The sequence below is a fragment of the Leptonychotes weddellii genome, chromosome 6, assembly GCF_054177405.1.
Source record: "Leptonychotes weddellii isolate Sample4059 chromosome 6, ASM5417740v2, whole genome shotgun sequence".
Lineage (NCBI taxonomy): Eukaryota > Metazoa > Chordata > Mammalia > Carnivora > Phocidae > Leptonychotes > Leptonychotes weddellii.
Window position 1 is genome coordinate 93353262 of NC_138374.1, and position 15373 is coordinate 93368634.

The window sequence follows — 15373 nt, forward strand, 5'->3', positions numbered from 1 at the left end:
GTGGGGGGTGGGAGGGATGGGGTGACTGGGTGATAGACACTGGGGAGGGTATGTGCTATGGTGAATGCTGTGAATTGTGCAAGACTGTTGAATCACAGATCTGTACCTCTGAAACAAATAATGCAATATATGTTAAGAAAAAAAAAAAAAAGAAGATAGCAGGAGGGGAAGAATGAAGCAGGGGAAATCAGAGGGTAGACGAACCATGAGAGACGATGGACTCTGAAAAAGAAACTGAGGGTTCTAGAGGGGAGGGGGGTGGGAGGATGGGTTAGCCTGGTGATGGGTATTAAAGAGGGCATGTTCTGCATGGAGCACTGGGTGTTATGCACAAACAATGAATCATGGAACACTACATCAAAAACTAATGATGTAATGTATGGTGATTAACATAATAATAAAAAATAAAAAAAATAGGGATGCTGGTCACATGAGATGGCCATTGTTTCCATCACAGGGTCCCACCTTCAGGAGATCTCTGGGAGGCTCTCTGTCATTGTTCCCTTGTAGCCATTTTTCTCTAGAACTAGGGCTCTTACTTAGGAATCCATTCCTAGAATAAGGGAGGATCCCTCTGCTGTCAGATCACATGTACCTGTTTTGAATCCTTTTACTGGGGTATTGAAATATAGATTATAGTGTACTTTATCTGAACCCATCACCATCTGTATATTCCCATTATTTCCCTTTTATCTCTTTTCTCTTCCTCCAGCTTAGAAGAATTTGTTCCAGGCTAAGATGTAATGATGGCATTGGTAATGTGAGGCAAAGATCACTACCCTCCATTCACCTACCATGCTAGCTAAATCCTGCATCCCCTCAGGGCCCAAATGGCATAGACTTTGGAAATCTCACAGTCAGAAAAGGGCTTCTTTTTATGCTTTTCACTCTATCTTATACCTCCTAGTGAGGTAATGGATGAATGCAGAAGAGTCTGGCTTCCCGAATTGGCAATTTGGTAAGGGGCCAGAAGCCACTGGGATAAAATGTGAGTATTTCCAAAATGTTGCCCTCCATTCACATTGTTGCTTCAAAGTGCCTGAGTAGACACTCCTGGGTTTTGTCGTCAGTTCCTAGGCAGCCTTGTAGGACAGGTGTTGGGGAGATGAATGAAGGTAGAGTCTGATCGTGTCTTAGAGTGAAGATTGAGGAACAAAGATACTGTTGAAAACATATATTGGCATGTCTTTCTTCTACTTTCTGTTTCACTGTAGTAAATAAAAGCAGAGAACACAAAGAAAGGGATTCAATTGTAGGGAAGGGAATCCCAGCCCCCAATTCTACCACCATATTTTATCCCTTATTTGTGTTTTAGTTTTATCCTCTAAGATGAGGAGAAATGAAAAGAAACAGTGGTTTTGAGTATAAGATATGATAATTATATTCTCTATAACTAGGGAAGTAGGAAGGAAAAGATTATTGTCATTACAGAAAAAAAAGGTGTCTTGTATAAATCTGACCTACTTGCAAGGTCTATGAAGAATTAAACTAACAGTCCAATCTTGTAAGATTTCCTTTCCATACACAATCACTACTTTTAAGCTATCACAAATAATTTTTGAATGTCAGTGTATTGTCTGTGGATTGAATGGACACTTGTCTGTCTGTAACTTTGTCCAAGTCTTGTCTGTCTTCTGGGTGCCCATGGGTCTCAGGAACAGAACAACATGGAAATAAAGTGTGAGCAGCCTAGGGGCAAATCAGAGCTCCTCATGTGGAGGTGTTTGTCTCCCTTGCCTGGCGATGCCTGGTTTCACTCTGGAAGGTCTGTCCTGTTTGTAGCCAGACCCTAGCCTTCCCATTTTCTTGATGAATGAAGATGGTTAGGAAGGAGGAAGCCAACAAGAGGTTGGGGCAAATGAGCCTGTGTGGTTAGGCTACATTATATAATTATAGTAATATTGACAAATGGTCTAATATGCATTTGGGATTGCTTTGTTCCAGAAATTAAGCTAAATGCTTATTTGTCTACATCACTATTTCAATCTCCATAACAACCCTTTGAGGTAGGAACTCTCATATTACCATAAAACAGATCAGGAAATAGCCTTGAGAGCTTTTAAAGAATATTCCCAAAGATAAGGATCAATACATTTCCAGTGAGTGTGACAGCCAAAGAAGGGGCCCATGTCACTCCAAAGGTCATCTTGTGTGAGAGGCTTCTGTGGAGTGCTCTAAGGACCCACCTGTAACCACTCAGAGCCTGACCCATGCTAGTAATGGAAATGGAGGAAAGTGTGGGGCATAGGTATCAGCTTCAGAAGATGTTGCTACTTTTTTTTTTAAAAAAAGATTTTATTTATTTATTTGACAGAGAGAGAGAGACAGTGAGAGGAGGAACACAAGAAGGGGGAGGTGGGAGAGGGAGAAACAGGTTTCCTGCAGAGCAGGGAGCCTGATGTGGGGCTAGATCTCAGGACCCTGGGATCATGACCTGAGCCGAAGGCAGATGCTTAACGACTGAGCTACCCAGGCTCCCTGATGTTGCTACTTTTTAAAAAAATACTAACATAGAATAGGAACTGGAAAGTAGCATTTTGTACTATATTTTTATTATTCCTATTAAGTTGCTCCCGGAAGAGAATTGCATATTTCCCTCAGCGGGTGGGAATTCACAGCTCCTCAGACCCTCCTTGGTCAGACCGAAATAACAGAGAGGGCAAGAGAGGGTTGTCATTCTGGGGATGCTGTTTTTACTTATTACTTATCAGATCTTGTTCCTTCTTAATGAAAAGAAGTTCTCACATTCTTCTTTTTAGATTTTTGGCAGGAAGTCTTTATGCTTCACTCAGGCTTTGGTGTGAATACCTCTGTGTGTGTGTGTGTGTGTGTGACTTTTATCAAAACATGAAAGAACTTTTATAAACTAAACCATGAAATAAATTAATGTTTCTCCTTTCCTACCCACATGGGTGTATGAGTATGTGTGTGATTAAAACCCACTCCCTTAATAATTTCACAAGTTTATTTTAGTGGAGTATAAGGTGATTAGAAGAACCATGTGGGACCCCATGCACAAGGGAGAGGGAGGGGAGGGCTTTAGGACCAGCAGGCAGTGAATCTGGATCACTTGAAAATCTAGCAGATCTGAGGGTAGAATGTCTGCGGCTGTTCACACTGGCTTTTCCCTTCCCCCCAGGCTCCTGAGAGGTGGGAGTCTTGGAATACAAGTTACAAGGTGACGATCCATGATAATACAAGTTTTTCTTCACGTGGTATTTATGATTGTCTCACACAATCCTGAATGTTAGCTCTTAGCGGCACAGGATGAGAATAAAAGGGAATCTTAGTGATAAGTCTGGCTGGCCCTCTCATTATGCAGATAACCTAGGGAAAAGTGAAAGAGCAGAGCCAAGGTCATACAGCTAGTTAGGGTCAGGACCACATTCCAAGTTCCTTAAGTTCTGGTCCAGTGTGATTCCATAATCACTTGGCGCTATTGAGCAGAATTACTGTAAGAGGACCTTGGGCTTTTTCCTCAACATGTATTGGTATACAGAGCACTTACTTCTAAATTAGAATATACAATATTCTATCTAACACACACATAGCAACTAAGCTCACTACTCTGTTCCATACGATAATTTAGGGGCAAAAGTCCCATCTTTCTGGAATAAAAAATACAACAGTAAGTGTGTTAAAAGGTTTATGTTTTTAATTAAAATTTAAGTGCTGTGTGTTAAATCTATATTCTCCTGTTTGGGGAATGTGCATTAAGAGTGCTATGGAGGAAAACCCTGGCCTCCTGTCATTGGTGTGGAGGAGATTTGCTGGGTGTGTTGAGGATTTGCATTTTTATGCTTCTTCCTCTCCTTATAAATAAGCTGGTTTATTGAAAAGAGAATATTCTAGATTTGGAAATATCTCATTTGGGGTTGAGGCAAAAACTTCTGGAGGTTGATGAGACACCCACTATGATAATGACCACCCTCATATCCTTCTCTGACTACACTCCCAGTCATCCCTCCTTCCTATTTTTTGCCATCCCTTCCTCCCAGAATCTTATTTCTGTTCAGCTATAACCCCTTTCTTCTTCTTCTTCTTTTTAATTAAAAATTTTTATTTATTTATTTGAGAGAGAGAGAGAGCCAGAGAGAGAGCACAGGCAGGGGGAGCAGCAGAAGGAGAGGGAGAAGCAGGCTCCCCACTGAGCAGGGCGCCCAACTGACGAGGGACTCCATCCCAGTACCATGAGATCATGACCCAGAGCCAAAGGCAGATGCTTAACCAACTCAGCCACCCAGGCACCCCCATAACCCCTTTCTCCTATCACTGGAGAAGATCCCAAGAGGTCTTGGGGTTGTACTGACCATATGTATGGGTAGAAAGTAACTATTGATTGGGAGTTTTCTTTGTCTTTGGTAGCATTCCATGAATTGTGTTCTAAGGAATCTAGTATTCCTTATGTCAAAAGGTATTCTACCTCAAACAGATTCTGTGTTCAAATGAGTTTGGGAAGCAGAAGGTTAAACAATTGCTACAGGGCTTTTCAGGGCCTTCAGCAGAACAAATTTTCAGGCACAGTGTAAATCTGCAGGAGGTGGGTGTGGCATGCTGCATTTTTCTCAAGCCTACTTAACCATGGGATACTACTCAATTTAGGAAGAACTAACTACTCCATGTGGATACTTCAACTTTATAGATGAATTGTAGCCTTTCAAAGACCTGTTTCTGTCAGATTGGTTTTTTGATTCCAAACCTTGCTTAGAGGTGGGGGAAGGGAAAGGAAGAAGGAAAGACGTGTATGTAGGTGGAGGAAGCTATAAGGGAGTGAAGGCATTACAAACAACACTGTGCTATTAGAGCACCTTTGTTGATGTGAATGAAGGAGAGCTGAGAGCATAATGGTGCATGAACTTTGATGATGAATACTACTGCAATTGATGTAAACATGATCTGGAATATTCTGGAATAAAAAATATATCCATCTTGAAATGTGGAAATACTGTATTTTGCTGGCTTTATTCAAATACGGGGCATTCTGGTTGTTACTGCAATAGATCTGTTTTCAAATTACTTTAACTTTATGTTGACATAATGATGCACAAATGAAAGAAATATACAGAAAATAATTTTATAAAAGGAAAAAAGGTTAATGTTGGAGAATAAGAACTTTTACTGGAAGTGATAGAAATGATACACAAGGGAGATAAGGTTTAGCTCTGTTTTCGATGTGAGAGTAGACAGTATATTTCAGGATGGTCTTAGCATGCCTTGGTTAATGTCAGCATGTCTGAGTAGAAGGGAAGAACCTAGAACTTGAATTTAGAAACTGCCATTTGCAGTAAGGTAGTCACTAAATGGGCAGATTGAGTCACTTATTGCAGAAACCAGTGGATGTGGCACCAGATACCCTGTGATTCTGTTCTGCCCATAAAACCATTTATGTAGCTGTGTGTAGGGCATCACATAGAATTCAGGAATGAGACATAGTCCCTGGAATATGATCTTGCGAATGAGAGGCAGGGCTATTCTTTTGGGGGGACTGCTGTACTCACTAGACTATTGATATAGGGAGGGCTCAGGTAGGATGAATGAAGCAAGTCTTGGGAATTGGGATCAGATCTGGGACAGAGGGGCAGGTGCAGCCTGGAAACACAACCAGAGGGTTGGTCCATTTGTTCGTCCATTTGGACCATTGGTCCAAACAGCTATTGATATGACCTGTTTCAGGACTTAGAGATGAGGATGAGGCCTGATCCTGACAATTTTTGGAGATGAAGAAGGAAGGTCAAGTGGTTTCAAACATGGGGAGAGGAAGGAAGCAGGGGTTTGGAATCTGGGATTGGAAAGCTGGGATTGGGAAGCTGGACACATAGAAGTTGGGGCACTTAGAATTCTTTAGCCTTTCCTTTTGTAAATTTACAATGATACCACTACTTTCATCCAAGCTAAGATTGGATCCAATGAACTCTTCTCTGAAACACCTCCCCTGGTGTTCTCAGGGAGATTTTGGAGAGGTGAGGGTAGGACATATTCCTGCAATGCCTCTGACATTCTGAATTGCATGGTCGTTAAGTTGGACTTGTATTTTGTCTTAATGGTTGTTGGCTTCTTGTGAGTAGGGGTCATGAAATCAAAAGCAGTGCACATAACTGTCATTTACTAAACTCCTATGGTGTGCCAGATGCTTTAGAAAGCCCAAACCCACAAAAACAAAGAAGTAGGTGTCATCATCTTCGCTTTACAGACAACGAAACTGAGGTTCTAGAAGGTCAAATAGCTGTTCAAGAACTCAGAGCTGGTATGTGGAGGGTCAGGATTCAGACCCAGACTTCCCTGGCTCTAAACCCCATATGCGTTCACCGAGACCAATGGATCTCTACTGGAGAAGTTTCAAAAAATACTGAGGTAGGGCGCCTGCATAACTAGTTGGTTAAGCATCTGCCTTCAGCTCAGGTCATGATCCCGGGGTCCTGGGATTGAGCCCCACATTAGGCTTTCTGCTCAGCGGGAGCCTGCTTCTTCCTCTCCTTGCTGCTCCCCCTGCTTGTACTCTCTCTCTCTGTCAATAAATAAATAAAATCTTTAAAAAAATACTGAGGCATATATCCTCATCCTTGAATATTTGGATTCATTTCATTTGGGCTAGCATTTGGACATCTGTGGGGTTTTTTGTTTGTTTATTTGTTTCTGCTTCTACATATAAGTTTATTTTTTTGAAATGAATTAATTATAATTAAAAAGCATAGCTTGGGGAACATCCATTCTCTTTTCCATAATTGTACCAATTTATATTTCTACCAACAGTGTAATAGATTTTTAATTTTTTTCTTTTATTTTAATTCCAGTATAGTTAACATACAGTGTTATATTAATTTCAGGTGTACAATATAGTGATTCAACAATTCCATACATTACCTAGTGTTCATCACAACAAGGGTACTCCTTAATCCCCATCACATATTTTGCTCATCCCCCCACCTACCTCTCCTCTGGTAACCATCAATTTGTTCTCTGTAGTTAAGAGTCTGTTTCTTGGCTTATGTCTCTATCCCTTTTTTGTCCTTTTCTCAATTGTTTTGTTTCTTAAGTTCCACATATGAGTGAAATCATATGGTATTTGCCTTTCTCTGACTGACTTATTTCCCTTAGCATTATACTCTCTAGCTCCATTTATGTCATTGCAAATGGCAAGATTTCATTATTTTTAATGACTAAATAATATTCCAGTGTATATGTGTGTGTGTGTGTGTATACACACACATACTCTTCCACTGTGTGTGTGTGTGTGTGTGTGTATACACAATGGAATATATATACATACTATCTCTTCTTTATCCATTCATCCATCAATGGACACTTGGGCTGCTTCCATAATTTGGCTATGGTAGATAATGTTGCTATAGACATCGGGGTGTATGTAGCCCTTTGAGTTAGTATTTTTGTATGTTGGGAGTAAATACCCAGTGGTGTGATTATTGGACAGTAGAGTAGTTCTGTTTTTAACTTTTTGAGGCACCTCCATACTATTCTCCAGAGCGGCTGCACCAGTTTGCATTCCCACCAACAGTGCAAGAGCGTTCCCATTTCTCCACATCCTCCTCAGTACTTACTGTTTCTTGTGTTTTTGATTTTAGCTGTTCTAACAGGTGTGAGATGATACCTCATTGTAGTTTTGATCTGCATTTCCCTGATGATGAGTGATGTTGAATCTTTTCATATGTCTGTTGGTCATCTGGATGTCTTCTTTGATGAATGTCTGTTCATTTCTTCTGCCCATTTTTAAATAGGATTATTTGTTTTTTGGATGTTGAGTTGTATAACTTCTTCATATACTTTGGATATTAGCTCTTTATCAGATATGTCATTTGCAAATATTCTCCCATTCAGTGGGTTGCTTTTTAGTTTTATTGATTGTTTCCTTCACTGTGCAGAAGCTTTTTATTTTGATGCAGTCTCAATTGTTTATTTTTGCTTTTATTTCCCTTGCCTCAGGAGATATAGCTAGAAAAATATTGCTACAGCCAATGTCAGAGATATTACTGCCTGTGCTCCCTTCTAGGATTTTTATAGTTTTAGGACTCACATTTAGGTCTTTAGGACATCTGTGTTTTTTAACTCCACTAGGTGATGTTAATGCGCAGCCAGCCCTGAGAATCCTGGCCCTCTATCATGTCATGTTGTCTTTATTGCTATCCCTGACTTCTAGTACAGCACTCATCTATGTTAGGGGTTAAAGACGTGTTTATTGATTAGTTTAGAGAGTGTTTCTTACCAAAGGGAAGAGCAGGGACTGAATGCCACTAGAAGTTATAAAGTGTTCCCTTAGAGGTTGAAATTGAACACGATGTTTACCAGAAGGCATAATTAAGGATCAGTGGGCTGCTATTCATTACATGCTTAGAGATGTTTTCCAAACCTTCCATTGCAGGTGGTGTTGTCCTCAACCCAGCCTATTATGGCATGTCTGGCCATACCAACATTATGATCCATGAGGTGGGGCATGTCCTGGGACTCTACCATGTCTTCAAAGGGGTCAGTGAGAGGGAATCCTGTGATGACCCCTGTAGGGAGACAGTGCCATCCATGGATACAGGAGACCTCTGTGCCGACACTGCCCCTACTCCCAAGAGTAAGCTGTGCCAGGACCCAGAGCCTACCAATGACACCTGTGGCTTCACCCACTTCCCGGGGGCTCCATTCAGCAACTACATGAGCTATACAGGTACCACAACAGTCTCAATGTGACTATTTTCTATTAAGATTACATGGGAGCCCTTTGTGGCTGGGGTGGGGTGTGGAGGGGCGTGGGGGTGGGCTTCCAACTTTGACTCCACTTGGCTGTGGAGGGGTGGGAGGTGGAGAGGCCCGTGAAGTGGTCATTCATGCCAGAGAGCTGAAGTGTATCTATCATGACATGTTCTTTTTTCTCATGTCTTTGAAGAACTTAAAGAAATATGACATAAAGGGGTCTTGTGGACTGGATTCTCCTCTGCTAGATGTCAAAAAAAGAATACTCTTTTATCTTGGATAGTTTAAAAAAATACTGTCTCATTTAAAAAATGGTACTGCTCTCCTGGTCCTGGGAACAACCCTATTATTTGGTCTCGGTATCCTGGATTATGTCTCTTCCTGTCCTCTTTTATCTTCCTCATTTCTGGCAAAAAGTAGTACTAATCATAGTCTCTTGATAACGGACTCAAATTTATCCCTAAAAGTAAGGACTGATTTGATCTGATGATTTATTCTAGGGAGAAGGAAGGAGATGATTTTTTTGTAAGGTCCAGGGGCTTGTTTGGTGATAAATTCTAGGACTATCCAGAAAAAAAAAAAAAAAGATAAATCACAAGACCTTGGTCATGCCTTTGAAGGAAAGAAAAGAGTGGTAAGCTGGTCCTGCTTGTGACTTATCGATATATTTCAATCCAAGTCTCATTTTGGTATATAATTCAGGTGCATTGAATTCATAAGGACCAGCATCCCTGCCTCCCTCAGCAAGGACACAGTGGCCCTTGCCAGGGGAGACCAGACAGTGGGGTGCAGGAGGCAGAGCTGTTTAGTTACCACCTTTGAAGTGGGCAGAGAAAACATCTAAGAAACAGGGGGCAGTGTTTGACTGGTGTGCTCTCATTAAAAAAGGCTCTGAAACTAAGATAACTCCTTTTCCAGCCCTATGAAAATTGTATCTAACAGGGAGATGTTGCAGGCTCCAAAAATAAGGTTGGGACCTCCATTCCCAGTCCTACTGCATCCTTGATGTTTTGGTTTGCTCTTTCTTTGAGCATCTCCACTGAATTCTCCCTAACCTTGGTAGAGTCACTGGGCATAAAGCAGGTGTCTGCAACTCCAGAAACGTTCATGAATAAAAAGGCCATATGCTTAAACACTGCCATCTTGTGGTTTCCTGAATAAGTAACCATCAGCTAGGAGCAATCTTCCACCCCAGGGCATGAGTCTCACCCTGGCTTGGCCCAACAGTAGGGTAATGGTCCTGCTTTAGGGATAAGCAAGCGCTATTCTCTGCCTTCTCTTTCCCACTTGCAGCTTAGATACTCTCTGGAACAGAATACATTTAGTCATTTGACAAGTCTTTACGGAACCCAGTAAGTGTGAGGCATTGTGTCGGGTGCTAGTGACTTAGGGCATGAGCAAGGCGGACTTCATCCCCGCCTTGGTGGTCTTTGCAGGTTAAGACCTTTATCTCTCCTGTTCCTTTTTTTGTCTCCACAGATGATGACTGCACCAACAGCTTCACCCCTAACCAAGTGGCCCGGATGCATTGCTATTTGGATCTTGTGTATCAGCAGTGGAGTCAAAATCGGAAGCCCACCCCCATTCCCCTTCCACCCATGGTCATTGGGCAGACCCACACATCCCTCACCATCCACTGGCTTCCTCCAATTAGTGGGGTTGTGTATGACAGGTGAGAGGCACTTGCCATGCTCTGTCTTCTCTGTGGCATTTTTTATGCACAAGGGGAAGAACGTGAAGTGAGGGGAGACCCGGCTTGGACCAATAAACATGTGCACCGCTGCTCAGGGCTGCCCCTCCATCCTGCCCCGTCCTCATCTCCTTAGCAGAGCTCACGGGGCTCTCAGGTAAACCAGTGGCTCACCATGTGTGCTCACTCCTTGGCGAGGGGCCTGGCACGTGCTTCCTTCAGAATGTCATAGCTGGCAGGCTTCCAGGAGCCATGAAGAGGTGGACTGACAAAGCTGAGGTGCCCTTTGCTACCTGTCCAGGTCAGCCATTGCCCCCTGGTGCGAGGGTGGTGCAGAGGCTTGCTGCTTGCACAGCGGAGTTGGGGGGAAGGAGGGGAGGTGCGTTCCTTCAGGCAGTTCTGGGGGGCGGGGGGTGGCAGGCTACCCTCCGCTATAAGCTGGGCACAGGGCCTTCACTGGCTCGTGTGGTGTTTCTAATGCCTTCTCTGCTTCCTGTTGGACCTGGTGCCTGTCCCACTTAGGGCTGCTGCCTTGTGGAATTGTTATCTGTGTATTTTCCTGTTTGCCCCCCTCAACCGCAGCTCCCTGGGGAAGGACTATTCTTTGCGTCTTTGTCTCTTGGCCTGCCACAATGGACACCTGATACATGTTTTTTTTTTTTAAAGATTTTTTTAATTATTTATTTATTTGAGACAGAGAGAATGAGAGACAGAGAGCATGAGAGGGAGGAGGGTCAGAGGGAGAAGCAGACCCCCCGCTGAGCAGGGAGCCCGATGCGGGACTCGATCCAGGGACTCCAGGATCATGACCTGAGCCGAAGGCAGTCGCTTAACCAGCTGAGCCACCCAGGCGCCCCTGATACATGTTTTTTAAAGAGAGTCATTATATCTAAAATTAGCTTTTATTCATCCTTTGCATATTGGGATACATGGATACCAGGGAAAGTTCTGTAAAAAGGGGAGAAGGTAGGAAAAGCAGCACATCTGACAGTTGGTGGGAGGATGGGGGAACGTGGTTTTCCCAAGCAGGGCCAGAACTCCATCTAGGTGGCCTGTGCAGGCTCTCTACTTTCAAGCTCTGCCACTGTATTTTATTTTTATTTTAATTAATTAATTTTTTTCCTGCCACCATATTTTAAAGAACAACAGTAGCTCTTGTCTTTTTGGTCCATCTTTGTGTGAAGCATTGTGCTGGGTATTTTACCTGCAGGTGTCTTATTCAGTCCTTGAGATAAACACAACTGCCCTATGAGTGAGAAATCCAAGGCACAGAGAAGTGCACGGTGGCTAGCTCAAGACCCCACAACTGAAGAGAGGCGAATGTGGGGCATCCACTGGAATTTCAGAAACAGGAAACCTGGCATAGATTATTTCTTTGAACTTAGAGCTTTCCCACTTAGCAGGCAGATAGCCCCCCTTCTAGGTGTCACACTTCCCCACTGGGTATCAGGCCCCGGCCACGGCGCTGGATGTCCCTGGAGCATGTTTCCATGTACTCCGTCTTTCCTGAAAGCCTGGCAGAGAAGACAGGGAGAGACAGGGATGGGAGGAAGCAAGTGAATCCTTTTTCAAAGTGGTGTTCCCAGCCTTCTGGATCTTGATACCTGTCCTTGATACCTTGATGTATGCTTAATGCATGACGTCACTTGGAACTTAACAATCCTACAAAGCAGTTCTGACTGTCGTCAGCACCCCAGCTTTCGTGGGCTCCATCTGCGAGTCAACAAATGTGATGTGTTTAAGAATCTTCTTCCTGCAAGGGTGACCCTGTGCAGCTTTGGTCTTACTGGCTGAACAGTTAAGTCCTCCATGGGCATGTGCAGCCTGGAGTTTTATATCAGTTTATGTAACACATGTAAACAATTTAATCTTTCAATTCTCCCTCTGGTACAAACGTCACGATAAAGCAGACATCAGTACTGGCAGGCTGTGAGTCTGTTGGCAGAAAAGGCTGTAATTTGCTTCCTTTCCTCAGCTAGGTGGGCCACAGTGTGGAGGCCTCCCAACATGTGTGTCGGGGAGACTCACGTCACATACCCAGCGATTTGTGTCATGCTTGGAGTTATGTTTACTCCTCCCCAGTAGGTATTTGGGATTCTTATGTCAGAGAGGAGCCCAACCACGCACTCAGCAGCGGCCCCGGAGAGGCCAAGTACATCAAGGAAATGTGGTTTGGAGTTGTGTCCACACTAGAAGTGGGTGCTGACCAGAGTCAGAGGTTGCAGTTAACTGCACCTTTTCATTGCCAAAGTGCTGGACACTTGATGGTTTGGGGGAACTTGCTCAAAGGAATTAAGGAACTTGCTGTGACCTTAGGCAATTGACTTAATCTCTCTGAGCCTGAGTGTCCTCATTTATAAACACAGAGTTCTTGTAGGGATTAGAAATGATTTATGAAAGCACCTAGTGGCACAATGACCGGCATATAAAGTGCTTAGAAATGGGAGCTGGGAAAAAGAGGGAGCTGGTAACATAATTATTACCTCTATTTAATAGTTATATTATTTTTCTGGTATATTACAAGATATTCATTTTCTGTCCCTACCTGTGGGAGACCTTGACTTGATGTCTTCATTTTCAGATGCATCATTCACAGTTGGGCTTCTAAAAAGATTCTAAGTATCAGAAAGGAGCCTCATCAAGTATCAGAGAGGAGCCTCATCTAAATATCAGAGAAGAGCCTCATCTCCTCTTGTTATTTAGCAGTTAAAGGGCTCTTTGTAAACTGTACTAATAGTCTCAGGGATGCCCATAAAACAAGCTCTCACAGAGGGACTGCTGAGGCCAGTCCCTGTACTAACTGCTGGGCACAGAAAGAACAGAGCTTGGTCTGGACTGCTCACAGGCAAAGGAGAGAATGGGAGTGGGATTTTCAACATCACAGAGCAATGGCTGAAGACAGGAGCCAGAAGCTGTGGTGGGTGCCTAGAGGAGAGAGTGCCCGCCATGCAGAGGAGTAAAGCTAAGTGCCATTGCAAAGGTTACATTTGAATGGGCTTTGAAGGATGAGTAGGAGTTTGCTAAGCAGAGAGGTTTGAAAAGGCTATTTGTCAGAAGAGAAAAGAGCATGTTTCACAGAACTGTGAGAAGGGTAAGATGTATTTGAAGAATGGTGATTTGTTCATTGTGCTTGGAACATAAGTTCATAGAGGAGCTCAAGTGAGTAAGGCTGGAGTTAGCTAGTGAAGAACCTTGGATCATGGTAAGAAATTTGGATGTATTTGCCATAGGTGATGCAGAGCCAAGGGACATCACATTTCATATGACTTTTATTTTATATATGTGATTTAAAGTAGGGAGTTTAAAACATAAGACCACATATAGCTAATAACTTTACTCTGCAAACTGCTGTCTGTTTTAGTTGGGGGAATGTAAGGGGCCTTTGGATGACTTATTGAAAGTCAGCCTAGTAAGGAGTTTTGTGTTGAAAGATTTAGATTATAATTATTTTGTGTTGAATGTTCCTAGGATAGAAGCTGCCCACTTTCATCTCCACAGGCCTCCTTTATGACTTAGTTAAATTCTTCTGCTTCATAACCTTGAGATTTTCATGTCACTGTGAATTTTTAAAAGATGAGGTCTACACAAGAAGGAAATGAGTTGAGAAATGGTTGTGTTCCCAGGTACCCCCAGGACCTCACTACCTGTCACCACTCCCCACCCCCAGAGGCTTTCCGAATTTCATGATCCCAGTTCATCCTACCACTTCTCCTCACCTCCCTTCCCCCTTCATCTTTACAGGGTCCCAGGCAGTGTGTGTGGTGCCTGCACTGAAGATGGGACATTCCGTCAGTACGTGCACACAGCTTCCTCCCGGCGTGTGTGTGACTCCTCAGGTTACTGGACTCCAGAGGAGGCTGTGGGTAAAGGACCATAGCTTTTTTGTTTATACTTTGTGGCTGCTGAGAATGGGGGTGGGGGTACAGAGTCGAATGGTGGTGTGGTGAGAAAAAGGTAGTGTGTGTGTGCGCACGCGCGCGTGCATGCGCACACGTGCGCATGCACGCGCATGATTTGCTGGATATCTCTGGGGGCCTGTGTCCCACATGTGCTTAGCATGGAGGCCCAATGGCTGTGGTGAAGCAGAGGTCAGCATAGAGGACAGAGCGATGGAGAAGACAGCTGAGCTCAGGGGGTGACTTCAGGGTGAGAGCTCAGGCGTTCTGTGTTATGCACACCTACTGGCCCATGGAGCAGCCTTGCCACGTAACAGTGTAAGCTGATCTCTATCAGGAGAGTAATAGAGAACACATTGCAGGAAACATCGATGCACGGCCCAAGCTGGTCTGGGTGGGGGTGGGGTGGACTAGGTGTTCCAAACTGATTGTTCTCATCTATGTTATTTTATGAGTCTATTAATCACTGGTACTCGTTGTGCTTTGGATGTGATCTTAGTTAGGCTCTAGGAGGGGGAAAATGTTTTTAGCTGTCCCTTTTCCTGTTCCTCGCCCTACTTCTCAGTTAATATTCACTCACATATGAATATCAAGGCCTCTAGGACAAATTAAAGCATGAATGTTATCCCAGTTCAAGTCCGGAAAATGGCGTTGACAAGTTTCAGCACCTTCTGTTGAATGGCTTGGCATCTTCTATGACCACCATCTTCAATGTTTACCTAGTTATCATCTTTTTCCTTCTTTTGTATTTATTAAGATCCTAAAAACTACTTAGTAAGATGAGTTGGACACAGTCCTATTTGAGTTAGTTTGCCATCTTGACTCTGACCAAAAAAAAAAAAAAAAAAAGGAGGACATTGGTTTTAGAGTCAACAGTGTCTGTAAAATGTCCCCTTGAGCTCCCAGTTACTCAAATGACAGGAGCCTCCAGGAGAAATTAGGAGGGAGACAATATACTTGATTTTGATTGACCATATGGAACTTTTTTCAAATGAGAGTTTTCAAGGAAGAATGGAAAGTGACTATAAAATTCACATTGGTATTGTGTTGGACTCATGTAGAGATTGGCTTTTCATAAAAGGCCATCTCTGTG

The 15373-nt window shown here is 43.2% G+C and overlaps 1 protein-coding gene across 2 annotated transcripts in view; it reads left to right on the forward strand.

Annotated features, from left to right (window-relative positions):
• The window catches only part of PAPPA2 (pappalysin 2), a 252615-nt gene that overhangs the window by 96063 nt on the left and 141179 nt on the right, over nucleotides 1–15373 (forward strand). For both annotated transcript variants that reach the window (XM_081824648.1, XM_081824649.1), the window contains 3 exons: nucleotides 8375–8668; nucleotides 10174–10366; nucleotides 14126–14247. In XM_081824648.1, coding sequence (XP_081680774.1) covers nucleotides 8375–8668; nucleotides 10174–10366; nucleotides 14126–14247 — 609 coding nt within the window. The remainder of the gene's footprint in view (nucleotides 1–8374; nucleotides 8669–10173; nucleotides 10367–14125; nucleotides 14248–15373) is intronic.